At 44.2% G+C, this 19,674-nt stretch overlaps 1 protein-coding gene across 4 annotated transcripts in view; it reads right to left on the reverse strand.

Annotated features, from left to right (window-relative positions):
• Positions 1-4,247: 4,247 nt before the first annotated feature.
• DLGAP4 (DLG associated protein 4) overlaps positions 4,248-19,674 on the reverse strand; it is a 612,818-nt gene continuing 597,391 nt past the window's right edge. For all 4 annotated transcript variants that reach the window (XM_029611583.1, XM_029611584.1, XM_029611585.1 and 1 more), the window contains 6 exons: positions 17,488-17,852; positions 16,944-17,032; positions 15,857-16,269; positions 11,385-11,476; positions 10,532-10,684; positions 4,248-6,669 (listed from right to left, as the gene is read on the reverse strand). In XM_029611583.1, coding sequence (XP_029467443.1) covers positions 6,451-6,669; positions 10,532-10,684; positions 11,385-11,476; positions 15,857-16,269; positions 16,944-17,032; positions 17,488-17,852 — 1,331 coding nt within the window. In that variant the 3' untranslated portion in view covers positions 4,248-6,450. The remainder of the gene's footprint in view (positions 6,670-10,531; positions 10,685-11,384; positions 11,477-15,856; positions 16,270-16,943; positions 17,033-17,487; positions 17,853-19,674) is intronic.

The raw sequence follows: 19,674 nt of genomic DNA on the forward strand, positions 1-19,674 counted from the left end.
CATCAGTTGCATGGGATCTTCTTAGTGTTTGGGTAATTGCCAGGTTCTTGTGGCCTGGTTTTGGCCTCTGTTGGAAACAGGATGCTGGGCTTGATGGACCCTTGGTCTGACCCAGCATGGCAATTTCTTATGTTCTACATTGATGATAGACAGCAAAAAAGAGCTTGTTCTAACGAATGCTGCTTGGACCACCACCAAATGTTCGATTGGTTTGAGTGTGAGAGTGAATAAAGGATCGTTTGGCCTTATAGAATTGGGCAGTCAATGACAGCAAACGCTTGTCCAACACTTTCCGGCAGTAGGCCAAATATGAAATATCACCGTGGATTACAGAACAGGGTCCTTTGCATGTTCCCGATTGCGTTACGAGTAACCCGATCACTTAGCCCGAAGAAACTCCTGAAAATGAGTGTCCTCGGCTAAAAAATATGGATATCGGCACAGTTTAGAAGAGGACCAAGAAAGCTGAATCCATATAGGTGCATGGTCTGATATACTAAGCTCCTCTATTTTGGCATCCAGCACTTTAGGGAAGGCATGGTCACTAATGAAGAGGTAGTCCAAGCTTGAGTAGGAGGCATGATCCCAAGAGAGATGGGTAAAAATCAGTCTCCGTAGGGTGAAGTGTCCGCCGTACGTCCACCAAATGCAAGGAGTGTTCTAAAAAAAAAAAAAAGCAGTTCCTTTACTAGGCAGTCGAGTAGGATGGGTCCCATGCGATGAATCCAAAATGGGGTCCCTAACTGCGTTAAGGTCTCCTCATACAATTAAAATATGATCCAAGTAAGGCACAAACTAACAATAAATGTCCCTAAAAAAGGCAGGAGTGTAATTATTCGGGGCATATACGTTACATAACACCAATGGAGTATTAAAAAGTTCTGTAATTATGGATTAGTATGGCCACCCCTGTGGACTGTGTGGTAGCAGAGGCATAATGCACCTCACCCACCCATCCCTGCTTCAGTTTAAGGTGTTCATGATCTGAGAGGTGAGTCTCTTGGAGGAAGGCTATGTTAGTGAGTTTCTTCCGCAAGACTGTGCGGATCTTAGTACGCGTGACCGGGGAGTGAATTCCACGAAACCACCAGAGGCCTGAGGGCCATCAGAGCAAGGGCCTACAACCATTAATGAAAGCATAAAACTCCTGAAAGGAGGCAGGGGTGCCCTCCCAGCACAAGCAACACCCCCCCCCCCCCCCCCCAGCTCCAAACTAACATTGCCTCAGCAAACCAGACAACAAAGACCCCACATATCAATAAGAGATAAAGAATCCAAGACTAACCCCAATGTTTCCCCCTCCCCCCCACCCCCAAGTCCCATACCCACATCCCGCTATCCCCGTTGACTACTGCAACGGGAGATCACCACTGTGCAAACCGGGCCCTCTCCCCCCACCATCTGTTTAAAAAAAAAAAAAAAAAAAAAAAAGGGATGAAACAAACCTATGTGGATCCCATCTTTGCAAAACTAATCAGAGACATTTACAATGATATCCCAGACCGCTGTACGACATTTTATAAATCCGGACACCTCGGCAACCCATACCTATTCAGATAAATAATAAAAAGAATTAAAAAAAAAAAGACCAGATTGGTTGCTGAGCCTGCACTTCCCTAAGTCTGCCATCGCATATGGGGAAATCCTGTGTAATGCCGGAGTCCCAAAGTGTAATAAAACTCCAGAAAAACCTATATATTGAAAAAAGGAGATGAGGAGAAAAAAAAAATACAAATGTTCCCATCTGCCAGGTACACTGTTGTGAGAGTGTTAAGTGAGATTGGTGGCAGATCCTGGGGAAGTTATTCCGTTCTCCTTGAGCTAAAAATGAGCTGCTAGGCAACCAGAAAAAACAAGAGGAAACCGGGGGAGTAGAAGCATAAAGCTCCCCCCTACTATGACCAGAACAAACCATGGCCTAAAGCTGAAGACACAAATTTTCTCAACGGCAGCCCTCACTTCCACCATGGACACATCAGGTGTCACCCGAAGCATTGTTTCGGACGTCTTAAGGGGGGCCCCGTCGAGATGGTGCAAAGATACTGTTGAATTGCGAGAGCATCAGAAAACCAACGGATCCCAGATGGCATCTGCACCCTTACTTTTGCCAGATTACTGCACGCTGGCCCAGAGCAAACAACTGGGTGCAAAATGGGGCCATCACTTGCTGTTGTGCCTAGAGAGACACTGAAAAGTCAGGATTTTAGTATTTGCATGCGTCAGCGTTTTCCCCTGCTGAATGGCACGCGTCAAAAGTTCAGGAGCTTTGCGATGACCACCCTCGGCTTTTCTCCTTCAGCTCTCTTGGGGCCCAGCCGATGCGCGCATTCCACCTGAAGCGGGCCGTGCACAGAAGTCAGCTTCAGCTCTTCCGAGAGCCACTTTTCAAGAAAGCATTGTAAGGTTATTCTCCTCTATGGTTTCGGGCAGCCCAACGAACCGCAAGTTGGACTGCCGGGCACGATCTTCCACCTTAGCGCCTTGTTTTTCCACGGTGGCCTTCAAGGCCGCGATGTCAGTCTGTGCAGTATGGAGGCCATTCTTTGTTCGCTGCAATGCGCGCCTCCACGTCTGCAAATCTTTTTTCGAATCCTGCCATGGCGGTTGAGAGTTCTGCGAGTTGCGCAGAGATCTGTTTAAACTCCGGGGACAGAGCTGCGACGACTGCCGCTGTCAGTTCTGCTAGCATAGCCAATGGTGGAGCCACTGTGTCTGCCAGCCCTGTATCCTCCTCAGGCGCATGAGTCTTCTATCTTTGTCCTTTTTTGTGCTGTGAGATGCCATCTGCCCACAAAAACGGCTCAGGATGCTGCAGGATTGCTGCCCCCGCAATGACAAATGGGATAGGTGGGATGGGGTTAGATGGTGCAGTCAAACCCAGAGAAGGAGATCACATCTGCTCCCTGCAATGCGACACGTGATCTCCCTCATCTGGCTTTTTATCTAGCTAAAAAGTTAGCTAGGTAAGTTGGGGAGCGGCAGGAGTGTGGCAAGGCAGAGTCAGCGAACTGGCTAGCTTAGCTGGATAAAACAGGCAATCAGTGTTACCAGCTAAGTAACCAGATAAACTACTTTCCTGTAGTCCTGAAATTATCAGACTAAATTTGAAATAGCTGGGGCTATTCAGCAGCACACTGATAACTTGGCAATTCGGCCAGCAGATGAATATGGACCTCTCTGCCCCTAGTTTTAGCTAATGACTATGGTGTTTCATGTGTTGCGATCAGCAGCTATGAGATCCACCCCAGAGAAAGCTGCCTCCGAGTTTAACCTGAATAACTATATATGCTTTTTGATACTCTTGGAATACAAAGCGCTACACCGAAGCTAATGTCAATTTTTAGATGCCACCACTCCTTACTACGTTTCCCAATATATATATTTACTTTTAAATCACAATACCGGCAGCATTTAGGTTCTTAGCCTAAATGACCAGAGTTCAGCAGCCCATTTTACGAGGCTGTGTATGGTTCCCAGTCGTTCCCATCCCCTACACCTTGTTGCACCCTTTCAAACTTTTTTTTGTGTGGGGCTGAATGAGACACTATCACAGCCCATTCTTTCCTCTGTTTAACAATTTGGGTTTGGTCCCAAGGGCTAGCTCTAGCAAAGAAGCAGGAGCCCTTCTCAGTGATGACCAGAGGAGTCAATAGCCCAAGTGGTTGCTTGAAAAGGCGATCACTACAAGAATCTCTCTTTAACATGAACAAGACAAACTGTTTTGATGGTTCTGCAGCCCTACCAAGTCTCTTCAAGCTATCAAGGGCATTCCTGAAGTTCAGCTGTGAGTTTTCAGGGCAGGCACTAAGCATTCTGGGAGTTGCAGTCCTGTTTCTCCTCAATACAAAAAGCAGGAGAAGTCCCAGAGCTTTCCGAAAAGGAAAAGAAGAAACCCAAACTGAAACAAGAAGCATCCTCAGTGGTTTGGATGTAACTGGCAGCAGATACGAAGGTATTTCTCTGTGCGAGGTAGGGGATAAAAAACCAACTCTTTCCACCTACTGCAAAAGTAAAACACAAATAGTAAAAAAAAATTCCCATTGTGTCACTTTTAAAGAAACGCAGAGCAGAGACAAGAAGCAGCTGTCTGTACCTGCTCACACAGCTCAAAGCAGAATGTAAGCCGTGTGAACAGAAGAGGTGACGCATGATGTGGCTGCCACACAAATCTTTCTCTAGTCAGCTACTGCATTTCCCCTCAATTTTACAACGGAGGCAAATGTGCTTTTCAGATCTTTTACTCTTACTGTTCTGAAGTGCAATTAAGCACATACATTCTTTTTTTTTTTTTCCATTTATAAAAACAGGCGGGGGAACAAACATACAGGCTGTGTTACAAGTGTTGTAATCCATTACACGCCCCCGGGTTACTCCTCCACTGGCAGGAAACTTTTAGTGCGTACGGGGAATATAGAAAGGAATTTGCTACGAAAAGGGCTTCCATATATAAAGATCTATGAACTATTAAGTTGATAACACTCAGTTAAGCCGACAGTGGAACCCGCAGGTCAAAGCCCTTTTCTTTTTTTACAGAACTATTTTATTTACATTAAGGATGGAAGGTTATGGACAGCCCTTACTAAGCTGGATTCTTGCTCATTCTGCATGTGGATAATGAATCTAATCTAACGTAGTTACAGCAGCTGCTTCCAAGGCCAGAGAAGCAAACACAGATCATACAAATTAGGTTAAGTGTCTGTGCTATAGTGAACAAATCAGGATTTTAGTAACCTGGGCGTGGGGTGCAAAGACAGCTTTTTTTTTTTTTTGTTGGGGTTGGGGAGGAAGTAGCCCATGGGCATCAAAACAATGCAACAGGAGAAGCTCCCCCACATAGTCAAGAAAGAAAAAAAAAAAAAGTTACACACATGGTTTATAGGTGTATATATATTTTTACACACACTTTAACAAACGTCTAGAATAGTACTTATGTAAAAATATATGCTGTACATACAGACATACACACACAGGTTCCGCCAGATGCTTTCTTATTGAATGCACAGGTGTGCCTGGGTATGGTATGTATGACTGTGTATGCATTAAATATAGAAATCCTAGTACACATGATCTTTGCATATGTACACATACATACAGGTCAAGAAGATGGGCAAATCCTGCAGTAACAGGGTGAGGGAGTGGTCACTCCGATACCACCAAGGTCAGGACTGTATACAATCCGTCACCCCCCCGTTCCCCCCCCCCCCCAAAAAAAAAAAAGAAACACACATCTCATTATGCAACCCTTTAAAAAATTAAAAAAAAAAAAAAGTCATGATTCCGATAGCGTTGGAGCAAGCTACGCTCCCAAGAGAAAAAGGGAGATTTTGTGCGTTGTGAGAGGGCTAGACGTGTGTACTGTCCTCTCCCCAGCAGTGGGGCGAGCTCACCACCCTTTGCTGCACCTCAGCTTGCAGACTGAATAACTGTCTTTACATTCTCTTCGTTAACAGCTGCTGGTTGCTCTGGTTTTTTTTTTGTTTTGTTTTTTTTTTGCACTTGTCATTTTAATAAAATACAGGATAATGGTACACCTCTCCCTATTCTGCAAAAATATATTTAAAAAAAACCCAAAAAACTAAGGCATAACGCAACACAAAATTAATATGCTCTTTATAGCCTCTAAGGGAAGACATGCCTGTCCTCGGAGTGAACACCCGGGAAAGGAGAAAGGTCAGTATAGCAAACTGGGTTATTAAAATGCAGAAAGACAGAGAAATGAAGAGAGAGAAGTAGAGAGGTGGAGATATAAGAACATAGAAAAACAGGTGGTGTGAGGAAAAAACATGGGAAAGGGAGGAAGAGAAAGCAAGATGAGAGAGATACAGGGCAAAAGTAAAGAAAAGAGAAGAGCTACAACTAAAGAAAGCTTGAAAGAAAGGCAGGACAAGTAACAAGAGAAGGGGGAAAAAAAAAAAAAGAGGGAGCAGCAGCAAGGCATGAACACAGAACAGGTACTGAGACACGGCAGAGGAAGGGAGGAGGAGAGAGACTGGCGAGCCCAACACCGGCTTCCCCCTTCACCAGGGTCTCCTAAACAAGCCCGTAACAGTTCATATTGGAAAGAACAATATATCTTAACAAGAAAAAAAAAAAAAAAAAAAAAAAAAAAAAAAAAGATTGCAGTTCTCCGGCAGCAGGGAGGGTGTGTGTGGGGAAGGGGAGCGAGTAGGGTGGGCACAGGAGTTCCTGCTTAGTGTGTAAGGACATTGCCGCTCACAAGATCAAAAGCCGCAGAGGCCAGGAGAAGGAAAGGGCCTGGGGGGGGAGGGTGCAGGGATTCTTTTTTTTCCCAGAATCTTCCTGAAGCTGAAAAAAAAAACGTGGAATCGAGTGCTCTTTTCCAGGTAGCCCGAGGTCTCTTGAATAACACTAAAAGTTTATAAAGAACTAGTTTTTGTTTCTTATAATTTTTTAATCACTTTTGTTTAGATGGGTTTTGCTCCCCATTGTTCAAAGTCGGGTCTGGGCTTCAGGGACGTAGATTTCGATGCTGTCAGCACTCTCTGTGGCAGAATTCTGTCGGACGGAGGCGGCCCGCTTGGCCGCCATGAGACGCTTGCGGGCCTCCTGGCGCTGTTTGTCCACAGAGTCGGAGGCTTTGTCACGGTTTAGAGGGGTTTTGGACTTGGCTGGCTTCTTTGGCACAGGAGGGGGCTGTTTCTTCACTTCCTTAAAAAGAGAAATCATAAAAACGAGACAAAAGATCAAAACACACAAAAAAAAAGCAGGTCTCTCCGCTTTAAACTAAAAAAGAAAGACAGAAGAGCCCAATGGCAAAAGGAGATCACAGAAATGGAACATGATGGTAGATGAGCACCGTTCAAATAGTCCCTGCCCTTCTCCTGTCGATGACCCCAAGAGATTCGGGGGGGGGGGGGGGGGGGGGGGGGGGGAGCTCTAAAAATTTCAAACTAAAATGTCCTAAACTCATTTTTGCAACACAACAGAGTCACAATACCCAAGAACTGGGAACTTGGTCTTGGATAAGACACAGAACACGATGGCAAATAAAGACAATACAGTCCATCCAGATCCCCCATTCAGCTTAATAGTCTCTTCCTGAGATCCTCTGTGTGCTTCCTTGTCTACACCACCCCCTCCACTAGAGGCTGCTCCATTCATCCAGCACAGGAGTCTACCCTCTTTCACCCCCATCCCTCACTCCAGAGCCTTTCTGCTAAAAAAAAAAAAAAGAGAGAGGCCATTTTCCTGTACATTTAATCCTTGGAAGTATTTAAATGTCTGAAATATCTTCCTTTCCCTCCAAGTTATAAATGTTTAGGACTTCTTATGATGAAAGCCAGTAACCACTATAGTAGCTGCCCTCTAGACACCAACTATTCAGTTTATATCCTTTTGAAGGTTCAGCCTCCAGAATGATGCACAAAATGCCAAATGAAGTCTCAGAGTCTTATATCCTCCTTTTTCCTGCTAGCTATTGCTCTCTCTCTGAACCTAAGCACCCTTCTGGCTTTTGTCGTTATCTTAAGATCAGCTATGATCATCCCCTCAGATCCCATTCCCGTTTCATGTGCAGAACACCTTCACTCCCTAGACTGTACTGTTCCCTTGGATTTTGGAAAACCAAATGCAGGACCCTGAAATTTTTAGCTTTCGATCTTAGCTGCCAGACTCTAGACCATTCTTCAAGCTTCACTACATCCCTCCTTGTGTTTCCCACACCTTCCAGGGAGGTCTAACCTGTTGCCGATGTTTATTATCTACAAAAAGGCAAACCTTTCCCAATATTGCTAATGAAAGTGTTGATGAAGTCCCTTTTCCACTCTCTTTTGTTGCCTCCCACTCAACCAGTGTTTAACCTAGTCGGTCACTTTAGGATTCATACCCCGGGCGCTCAGTTTGTTTACAAGTCACCTATGCACAACTTACTGAAACCCATCCAGCGCTCTCCCCTGATCTAACTCTTCTTGGTCACCCAATCAGAAATGCTCGCCATTGCTCAATGTTCCAGTAAGAAAGCTCTGTTGAGAGTGGGGGCCAGAGAGATGCAACTCCTCTTGGTTCTGCTGATCTCAGTAACTGCCTGAAAATAACTGGATTGAAAAAATGTAAAGAGCAATTTTTTTTTTTTTTTTTTTAAATAGCTCTTGTAACTCATCCTGTAGGGTGAGTTGCCTGATTACATAGGCTCTATTATTATTAACTTAAAGAGTTTATTGTCCAAAATATGACAGTGTATGTATTATTCACATTAAAATAAGATTATAGCAACTTGAAGCTACTCCATGGCAGGTACATAGAATAGAATTTTAATATTTCTTTTTTCTCATCTTACAGATTTATTTACAGATGCCAGTCTTATTACACGTCGAGGACTGAAGAGGACAAAATTACTCATTTAAGAAAAACAGTATAAGTAGCAAAGGCTAAACGTTAAAAATCATTTATTTAAAATCTTTTCTATACCGTCGTTAAGTAGTATACCATCACAATGGTTTACAGTGAGGCACATATATACATATTTGAAAGCTGTATAAATTAATTCAAACTATAGGAAGTGCCAATAAGTTCCGGTGACAGTTATGTAATAAAGACTATTTGCAAAAGTTAAAGATCATGTCCTTTTCATCACTTCTTAGTTATAACTGTATATATATAGCTCTATTGTGAAATGCGATTTTTTAATAAAGCGCTAATTGATCTTAAAGGTGCTGCGTTCTGCTGTGCTGCTGCCAGAATTCATATTCCACTATCCACTGCTCTCTTTGTAAAATGCTTGCTTGTAAAGCCAGGTTTTTAAACTCTTTTTAAATATTTTGAAATCTCTCTGTAGTCTGTATGGGCATGGTGTTCCATAGTATTGGTCTGGCTAGGGATAGGGCCCGTTCTCTAACCTGGGTTAGTCTGGCTGTTTTAACTGAAGGGATGGTTAGGAGTGCTTTGTTCGCAGATCTGAGGTTTCTATTTGGGACTTGAATGCGCAGTGCTGTGTTCAGCCATTCTGCTTTTCCGTCGTGTATTAATTTATGTATTGTGCAAAGTGTTTTGTATTGAATTCTGTATTCGATGGGCAGCCAGTGTAGGTCTGCTAGAGTTTCGGTAATGTGATCATTTTTTTTGTTTACCAGCAAGTATTCTTGCGGCAGAGTTTTGCAGTATTTGGAGTGGTCTTATTGTTGTGTATGTTAATCCAAGGAGGGCATTACAGTAATCTGTGCTAGCAAATATTAGTGCTTGTAAGACTGTTCTGAAGTTTGTCAGAGTTAAAGGTTTTAATCTCCTAAATACCATGAGTTTGGCGTAGCCCTTCAACTTTTAGCGCTGTGTTTGAGGTTCAGTTCTGTGTCAATAATTACCCTGAGGTTTCGTACTTTTTCAGTTAATTCTATTTTCTGATTATTTCTGAGCAGTATTGGGGTTTGGACAATAGTTAGATTTTTTTCGCTCTAAATGTAAGAATTCAGTGTTCGATGTTAATTACCAGCTCCATTTGGTTTAGTAGCTGTTTGATGATGTCTAGGTACATATTTGCTAGATTAAGTGTTTTTTCCAATGTGTCTTCAATTGGTAGTAGTTGAATGTCGTCAGCATACATATAGTGAATGACTCCCTTGCCTGCTAAGAGGTGGCATAGCGGCAGCAGGTAAATATTAAATAGTGTGGCTGATAGTGCTGATCCCTGTGGGACTCCTGTTTGTAGATTTATTTTTTCTGACAGTATGTTATTTATACAGACTTGGTAAAATCTGTTACTTAGGTATGATCTGAACCAGGCTATAGTCTTTTTCTGTAATCCAATTTCTTCTAATCTTTTTAGAAGTATGTCGTGATTTACTGTGTCAAATGCTGATAGATCTAACATCAGGATATAATGTTTTCCGCTATCGAATCCTCTCAGGATGTTGTCAGTCAGTGAGAGCAGTACGGTCTCAGTGCTTTAGTGTTTACGGAATCCATGTTGTGCAGGGTATAGTATATTGTGCTCTAAATGTTCAGACAGTTGCTTTTGTACAGTTTTTTCTATTAATTTTGCGATTAATGGTAGGTTTGAGACTGGTCTGTAATTGCTTAGAACCAGGGGGTTGCTGTTTTTTTTTTTCTTTAGAATTGGTTTAATGATTGCTCCTTTTAGTGTGTCCGGCATGGATCCTTCTGTAAGCTAAAATATAAAACCTGCTCATTTACACAGCTTTTTCCATCACTAACTGTCAGAATGGAACTGGTATTCCCCATCTGTGAGCTTCTTCAAATGTCAAAACAGCCCATGTTTTAGTTAATCAACCTTCCCTGTGGGCAGGCTTAAAGGTTTTCCCTTTTCTCACAACAGAGCACCAGGGATATTTTTAGATGCCAGGCAAAGAAATAACCTTTGAATGCCAAAAATGGACAATCTGCACCAACTATGTGTTAGATCTTTTTATACACAGATTCCCATAAGGGCTTCACTTCCAGATGTGTCCATCCGAAGAGGAAGTCTCAGGCCCAGTCCTCCACATTTCCTTCAGTCACTGGGAATCCAAAGCTGCTGTTCGCACCCTTTCACCTATGACTCACAGTGGCCCACGCTCACCTTTTTCTCTGGCGTTTCAGCCAGCTGCCAGTTGTTTGCCTTTAGGTGGTAGAGCTCATCAAATTTCATGCTGATATCCTCAATGGAGAGCTGCAGGAGGTCCCAAAACCCAGCAAGGTCCTGAGCGGTGGGTCTAGGATTGGAGTTGGGGTTCTATAGGGTGAGGGGAAAACAGAGGAGGGTCAGACAGCTCATACCATAGGGTGGCTGGGCAATGCTCGATATTCCCCCTTTATCAACCCCTAGACGTTGTACTATACAGGGGACCACACCCAGAGCGAACAAATGACAGCACTGATGCTACTGTCTGTATGAAACAGACTTTTGTAGAGATAAGACAGACCAAATTAGGTATTTTAGTTTTTGGTTTTTTTTTATTAAATAAAATGGAATCTGAAAAAGGCTTTTATTAGAATAGGCTTAAGGGTGGCCAGCACAGTAATCATCATTACCCCTAACTGCCTACTGCTCTCTAGCATAATAAAACATTACAAACTTGCAATAATGACCAGCAAGGGATGCAGTCAGCTTCATGGAGGTTTTTGGTTTTTGTTTTTTTTTAAATTGGTCTCAGATGAGAGGGATGAAGTAACATGCCCTCTGCCCTTACTGCTGAGTTATACCATTTTATTTAAACATATCAAAAGAAACAGGGTGGAACCTGCACGTGAGACAGAAAGAGACCAACGTCCAGCAGCTCATGCATGTCAAACGGCCAGGGGCAGAGTGGCTGAGCTCTACGCTCTGCTCTCAGAGCTGGCTCACCATGTGCAGTGGAAGGGCGGCTCCTTCAGTAAAAGGGAATTCTCTGCCTGTAAATCCCTAGAGCCTGGCACCATTGGGTCCTACTCACCAAGTTCTGCTCACAGAGGCCACGAAACTGCTGGAATTTCTGAGACATAAGAAGCTGTGCGCTCCCAACCGCACTCAGCACTTTTCCAATCACTGTGAAGAGAGAAAAAAAAAAGAGGGGAGGAGAATAGGAAAGAGAGAAAAATCAAACAGAGAAGACGACACGTCTAATAAACCTTTTCGGGGTGGGAAGGAAACAAGGCTGTGGCAGAGTGGGCAGCGGACCCCAGTTCTCACACCCCCGGCTTTAAGGCCTGCTGTGCTCAGAATTTTCTCTGCGGGAAACATCTTTTGCAAACCTGCTTTTTTTTTTTTTTTTTTTGTTTACCGGTACAGGACAGCTTTCAACATGTTTGACAAAGCTGCAGGTTGGTTTAGCAAAACAAAACAAAAAAAACACACAAACAAAAACAAAAAACCTTGTCTTTTGCTCATTTAGTGCTCTTCGAAGCCCATCAAAAAAATAGCTCTCCAAGAATGGAAAGTTAACGGGATCACTCTTGCTTTCCGCTGGCCAGGTGGTTAGGGGAAAGCACTACAGCTCTTCGCAGCCTCAGGCAGAAGTGACCTTTGTTGTGACTCACAACCAGTACACTACATAACCTTTGGGGGCAATCATAAGACAAGTCCAGCACTGCTTTCCCCAGACTCTCACCCCCAGGAGGACAAGGACCAGACAAGGCAACATGAATTGAACCAAAATTTTTATAGGCGTCTTGGATTTAGATTAGTGACATTGGTTTGGGTCTTTATTCTTCCCCTTCTCACCCACCACTTAAAAAGTTACAAACGTTACCTCTGCAGATGAGCAATCAATCGTCACCAGCCCGAGGGTGCCCCTGAATCTCTGCTTCCCAGGCTAGTAATGAAAGCTCCACTTGTTTTTATAACAGCTGCTTCTCTGTTTACTTGTCCTGGCCACAAGCAAAGCACTTCCACTCCTATACCAATGTCTTAAATGACCTGATTATGAGGACCAATTTTCTTTTTGTCTCCTTTAATTCTGCCTTGATCTGCTGCCAAAAGTCAGAGCCACTGCTGCTCTGCCCATTACAGGATGGCACTTGGCCAGGATATTTCTGCTATCCAGACCACCACAGAGCATAGGTTTTTCTGCCCAAATCTCCTCCTCCTCCCCCCCCCTTCTTAACCCTAATTCTGAGCTTTTCCACAATTTGCTAACCTCTTCACCCCTCGTCCCAGGAAAAAAAAAAAAAAAAAAAAAAAAAAAAAAAAAAGCATGGGTAAAAATAAAATTAAACATAAAACAATGCCAACCATAACATGCAGGCTGCTCCCTATTCTCGTCCCCCTCTGTATAATGTGCGCAGCTGCTCTGGGCAGATGTTCCCTTACCATTGAGCAGAATAATGAGGCACTGCACGGCATCTCCACCCACCAACCCAAGTCACTGGCTAGGCTGAAACCGAGACCAGTCACTTAAAAGACCATGATGTTATATTCTTCAGCGTTCTTAGCAACACAGACCATGATGGCACATAACGTCCCATTTAAGTCTGCTCAATTGCATTCTTGATGCAATGGCATTAGACCCCCAGATGTCCTCTAGCTTTCCTCCCCCCCTCACTTCTTCGGGCATATTTCATGTTGTTTTCTCGAATTTGGTTACTGTTTGACTTCACCAGCCTTTTCCACGACTGCTTTATTCCCCAATGTTGCTTGAGTTTGCCCTCCTTGGAGCCTTATATGAAGACCTCATACTGTGAAAAAGGTTTGCTTCTTGTGTCCGATTTATACTTTTTTTGAATGTCCAATCGATCACATCCATAATCATTTCTCTAGGGCACAGGTGGGCACATTACAGCTCACTGTGGCAAGTGCCAGCATCACCGCCAGATGGAAGTGATGCTGCCGCTGCGCCACCAGTGGGACCCTGCCCCCTCCTCCCTTCACACCCCGACTTCCAGGGGAGACCCACTGCCCTCATCCAGATCTTTAGCCCTCCCACTCCCTTCTTGGACCAGGCCCCCACGTATCTCCCGGACTGAAAAGCTCGCCCACCATTACTCTAGAGTGCCCATAGTTAGATGACATTCGGTAGCCTCTTTGTCCCGCCCCCACTTTTGTCTGTATCCTTTCAGAAGTCCGGCCTCCGGAGCTGGACATGCTACTCCAGATGAGGTCTTACCAAATGGCCTAGAGGGGCATCTTCATGTACTTTCTGGCAAGCCAAGGGAACATGTGTGGGCCGTACACAATCCAGCACAGAGGTTTTGGGGGGGGGGGGGGGGGGGGGGGGGGGGGCTCGAGCACAGTCAGACGCTGAAACCGAGACGTGCCTTCAAGCAACATGTGGTACCATGAATTCTGGGGATGTCCACAAGAAGGGCGAGAGGCGCCTTATGGCGTTCCTCTCACAGAGCACACCTATAGCCTGTGCTAATCTCCAGTTAAGGTTTCTCCTTTCTGCGCCTCAAACAAGATAACCCCACAGCAATTTTGGGAGGGCTTCAACTCTGGTCCCGTCCCCCATCACAGGCCTTGCACAACTGGCACTGGGCAATGATTCTTCCAACTGGCAGAAGTTCAGCAATGTGCAAGAACATAGCAGAAGGGAAAGGCTACAAAAAGCAGCAGCAAATGCTGTCAAAAAGGATACAAATGAGTGTTCTGCTCTCAGCCCTGGCTCCTGGTGCTATTTTTAAGAGGTTTCTAATTTTGGACATGGTTTCTTCTTATTTATTTATCTTCCCTCTCTCATCACAGATTTAAGTGCCCAGAAGAGCTGGCTTTGACCACCGCTATTATCAGCCATCACGCCAAGTCCACAATTGAGACGATGGCCCTTTTTCCCCGCAGGCTTTGCCAAATAAGAGAAAAATCTGTTTACTGAAGAAATATTTCTAAAATGATATTTACTGTCAGCTTATTTACAGGAAGCTCAATGCATCACAGCAGGATGAACCATTACTTTGGAGTTTTTTTTGTTAAAGGATTCCAGGACTTTGCATTCTGCCAACTGCAAGTTTGTAGATTTGTTTAATGTTATAGAATATTAACCCGGAGTCAAAAGGGTGTAGAAAACCCAGTCCCTTACCAGGGCAGACAAGTCTAGTGTTCAGGGTAACCAAGATATGCAAATTAACTTGCTTTATAGATCAAATGGTTGTAAATACATATCATGAACACTTCTAACAAATATCCTAAAAAACAGATAAACCACCTGTCCCTAGCCCTTTAGACTGGCCTTGCTTATTCCTATTTGCCCAGTCGGTGTCACTGTTGTGCAATACTGCAGGAGTCCTACCACCACTGCACCAGACGGCTATGGAGCCAGGCATCAAATCTGGGTCTCCCGACAACAGTATTCCTCAGCCTTTTGCATGTCAGGGACCGGTTAGCTATCTTCCTTAAATTACATGGACTGGCTGCAGCACTGATGAGCCAGGCAGTGGGGGGGGGGGGAGGTGGCAGAGGGTGCCCCACACATTAAAGAGCGGGGGAGGGGGAATATGTGCATTCTATCTTTAATCTTATGGGTCAGCCTTCATTTTAAGAAGGCTACTGGCCAAATTTTCTAACAAAAAAAGGTGCTTATATTAAAAAAGCCAAACAAAAAAAACCCCCCAAAACCTACCTCCTCTTCCAACTCCCAGTCAGTCAACAGCATTGTCCTCAGAAAATAATAAAAAAAAAAAACAAAACACACTCCCCCCAAGCCGGCCACCAGTTTTCATTAAGAAAAAATAAAAATAGATGATATAGAGATATCCCTCCCTCCCTCCCCTATACCAGCTATAAACGCTACAATTATCGCTTCCAACCCATGGAAATTTGTTTTTCTAGCTGGGGCCAGTCCCGAGACCCCAATCTCTGGGCGGGGAGCAGCTGTAGCTGAATATTAACAAGTCAGTGAGAGACCGAGTTGGCATTAAGCTCTGCTCTCAGGTCCTGTGGTGGCCCCATTTCCTCCTGGCTTCTGCACGGGAGATGGGGCCTGAGAGTAGAGCAGAGCAGAAGGAGGTGGTCTTCGGGGCATGAGGGGGTGGAGTGGGGGGGCAAGTTGCAGGGTAGGGTCTTGCTTCCTCCTCCTCATCCTCCTACCAATCACCACGGCTCAGCCTAAGGGCCGGTGGTCGAGAGACACTATCCTGCAGAGTCAGAACTACATTTGGGGTGAATTTCAGGCCATTAAACTGTGTTTGCAGTCAGGCTCTCTCCCTCTGAGAGAACATGCGTCAACCCTGACCAGAGGCAGCCCATGGCTAATCAAGCCCTGGCCTCCACAAAGTCACTTTGCCCATGGCCAAAACACCTCCAATCTTGACCTGCCACACCCCTTGGTTTCTGACTTGAGCCATTCATGAGACAAAATTCAGACATACTGAACTATGCCCCACTTTTGGAGTGATCATCAACTGGGTCAGGTTGCATCTAATTTCTATATCATTAACCCGGCGACGCGGAACGTTCTGCCTCCTCTGCCCAGTTCCCTCCCTTCTCAATCTTTACCTTCTTCACACAGGTTGTTTTCTTTGGTCTCTTTCTCCATCTGACGACACCATCCTTCTAACCTCTCGGTCTCCGCCTGCAATAACTTCAAAAACCAATGCCCATCTCGCCGACATGCCCCGGGTTGTGTTGGCTCAGAGGGTGAATTGGACGACATCTCCAGCCAGGGATCAGGAGGTGGGAGGGAGTTAGGCTCTAGGGCTGGGTCCGTGCTATCTCCATAGGAGAGGTTCCGCTTCATTTCGGAGATCTTGGCTGGTGGCCTGTTGCCTGTGTCCGTGTTGTTAGTGTTGTGTCGCGACTGTGGGCAGTTGGAAAGACTTTTGTCGGAGGATTTACAGCTGGAGTTACTTTGCTCTTGCGTGTCAGAGTCTGTCTCTTGTTTGGAGGTCATGCTGCTGGAACGACTATGTCTGCAGGAAATTAGAGCAAGAGATAACTATTGTAGCAACTTAGCTAGAGGGTGCACAGAATTAAATATCGGCCCAGAGAAGTAAGGCTACTGACCAGAGGTGAGTAAACTCTAAAAAAAAAAAAATGTAGACACCCGGCCAAACCAGGCAAAGGTCTAGTATAGGCTAAATGACCCTAGAAATTAGGCCAACTGAAGTCAGTTGTACAATTACAACTCTATTCAAATTTGACAGTATCAAAATTTCATCAGTACAAGTGCAACTTTCCTTTCTGGAAGCTGGAAATTTGAGATGCACAATGCCAGATCAACTATTTCATGACTGAGCTGTAAGTAGGGAATTGTTGTAGTGGTCTAGTTTCCCATTCTCACATTGAGATGGTGTCAGCACCAAGCCGTGCCGTGACCTCACACGAGGATGAGCCCAGTGTCTTCCACTTTCCATACATTGTGCAGTGCTCAGGAAGCACAGATGGTAAATTCAGGGACACACACACATCACAATCCAGGTTTCTGTTGTAATAAGGTTAGGGTGGGGGCATTCCTGCAAACAGTTTAACAGATGGAGCAATATGGTAAAGCCACATAGAAAAGTGACTAATTAGTCCAGGAAATAAATTGATCCATCCGATAGTATAAAGAGAAATGATACTTCAACCTAATCTATGTGCTTACCTCCACTCGTCCTCCACCTGAACTCCAATAGACTGGAATTTGGTGGGGGGAGGGGGATCCGGAATCAGCACTGGTTGAATGCAGTCAACCTTAATAAAAAATAAGAGAGACAAAAGCAATCAGCCTTAATGATGAAACAAAAAAAGCAATTGAAATGCAGCTATCACATGACTAGTATATATACATTGTGCCCCTACAGTCACATGTAAAAAAGATAGGCATATATATGCACACACATGAACATACATGTGTTGACAAATGCATGCATAGGAAGAAATGGAAACACACAAATGCATGCCCACACTCACTCAACACACTGTTACACTCCACACTGAAAATATACACTTCCTAGCAATTTTTCCACATTTGATATCTGGATTCGTCTGAGATCTTACTGAAAGCTGAATTTGTTATACTGTTACAGTGGTTTCTGCTTCCATTTTTTAATCCTATTGCACACCATGGCATCGGCAAAGCTCTAAATAAGGAGAACAAGATAAACACACACCACCGCCCACGACAAAGAGTGCAAAGTGCTGCGTACTTGTATTCCTATCGATGACAGTTTCCTTTTAGGAACAGTCACTTCCACCTTCGGCTCCTCGTTGGTTATGGTCCCTTTATCGCTTTTCAAGGCTGCATTTTTGGGTGGTACAGGCGGCGGTTCTCGGGCCGGGGTTACCAGGCTGACTTGCGTCACGCTGGGTGCTTTGGTGCTGTCCAAGCTATCCGAGGAATTGCTGAGGCCGGACTGGCTATTGGCGTCGCTCTTCTGGTCCTGGCTGTCCAGGTACGTATCCTGGGCAGACTCTGTGCTGCTCTGCACCGTGACCGAGATAAACGGCTTAGACGTGGTCCGAGGTGGTACAGGGGGTGGAGTCTTTTTATATGCCACTATGCATGATGAACCTGCAGCAGAAGGGGAGAAAAAAAAAAAAAAAACAAACAAAAAAAAAACAGATAGAGTAATCCAAGGAGAAAAATAGTGTATCTGGGAATTCACCAGGACTGCAAGGAAAGGATCCAATACAGGCCCCAAAACAGTTTCAATCTTCTGCATTCAATTTTAGTTTTTGTAAACATGTGTTATTTGCCAAATAAAAAAAAAAATTCTAAAGGTACAATATATTAAATACAATTAAAAAAACAAGAAAACAAAAATACAGAAATAAGATACCAACAACAATATGAAATAAAACAAATTAAATAAATGAAAAAATATAAAACTAAATATAAAAACAAAAACACAAATTTCATAAATATGAGTAAAATAAAAATTAGAGACTTGAGTTTTGAGAAAAGTCAAATGATTCTCTTCAACAAGAATAAAACATTAGAAGTGGAGGCACACAGATGTGTGTTGGTGGTAAAGGAATGCCCCTTACACTCCGACAGCCTGGTAGGTTGATCCTTAGTTCTTTTTTATAGGATAGAGAGCCTGGGGCTGAAATATGCTGGTGTTTGATCCTACAGGAAAGGATGCGTTGATAGTCCTATTAAAAAGTAGAAACGTGGTTGGCAGAATAGGAAGGTGGGAATAAGATAGCAGCACAGTTCTCCTTAAAATGAGTCAGGTACTCATGATTATGTGGACTAATGGGCAGCGTGACAATCACCTGAGAAGAACAAATACACCCTGACAAACCCTCCTGCCAACTTCTCAAAACCATCCCTAAAAAAACACCCTCAAGGGGACACATTTTGTGCCGTTTATTGACAAATGTATGACAATTAGCAAACAGGGAACTCGTTCTAGTTTCTAGATTTCTAAAATTTCCATTAGAAAACAAACCGCAAGGGATCAGGGCAGACAAAGATACCCGCCCAGAAAACAAAGCATTCTGAGCTTGGTAAAGCTGTTTCACCATACAAACGCCAACATGGGAAGAAGCAAGCTGAACTAGGTGCAGCATGTCACATACAGGTCGGAGGGTCCTGTTAAATCAATTCATCAGCCAAAGGCATCACAGGTTCCATCTTCTCCTGAAGGAGAGCTCCAAGTCTGGAGCGCTCATGTATATCAACTCTGGATCTATCAAAAAGGTATCACCACCACATTGGTGGTGGCTGGGAAACGTCCAGCAGGCAAGGAAGCAGGGACCTAGATGGCCAGCTGGATGTTCAGGCAACAGCCTCGAAAGAGGGAAAACAGCACAAAAGGCTGAATAAAGTAGTAATATCTTACAAGTGTTTACGCTTCTGTGGCTGGTATATCACAGGAATCGCTGGACGGCTCTCGCACGGTCTCAGTCTGCTGCCCTCACCCGCTATGCTGTTGCTACTCTATTAACTTGCAGAAAATCTCTGTTTCCCCACCAGCACCAAATACGACCAACAAAGCTCTGTACTATCGCCAAAGACCGAAACATTTATTCGGGGTCACGTACCACAGTTTATTTAAAATGTCAATTTCATTCCGTTTTTAAATTCAGCTCTAGGCAGAAAGTTTAGTAAATGATTTTCCCCCATGATATCTCCTGCTCTGATTGCTCACCATGATCTTCTCTTCCAGTCATTTGTTACAACGCACTTAAGAATTACATTCATCGGGACAGGGGGACTCCACCTCAGAGCGAGTCCCTGCTCCATTCATTATTACCACAAACACAGGCCGGTATAGTTTTGTGTTAAGAACTTGCAGCAGAGTCACTGATGTCAGTCAGGCAGCCTGCAGGACTGAGATAAGAACCTCCATAATTACAGCAACTGGGACTGGGTCCCAGCTGTTGCC

This window comes from Rhinatrema bivittatum, chromosome 8 (genome assembly GCF_901001135.1).
Source record: "Rhinatrema bivittatum chromosome 8, aRhiBiv1.1, whole genome shotgun sequence".
Lineage (NCBI taxonomy): Eukaryota > Metazoa > Chordata > Amphibia > Gymnophiona > Rhinatrematidae > Rhinatrema > Rhinatrema bivittatum.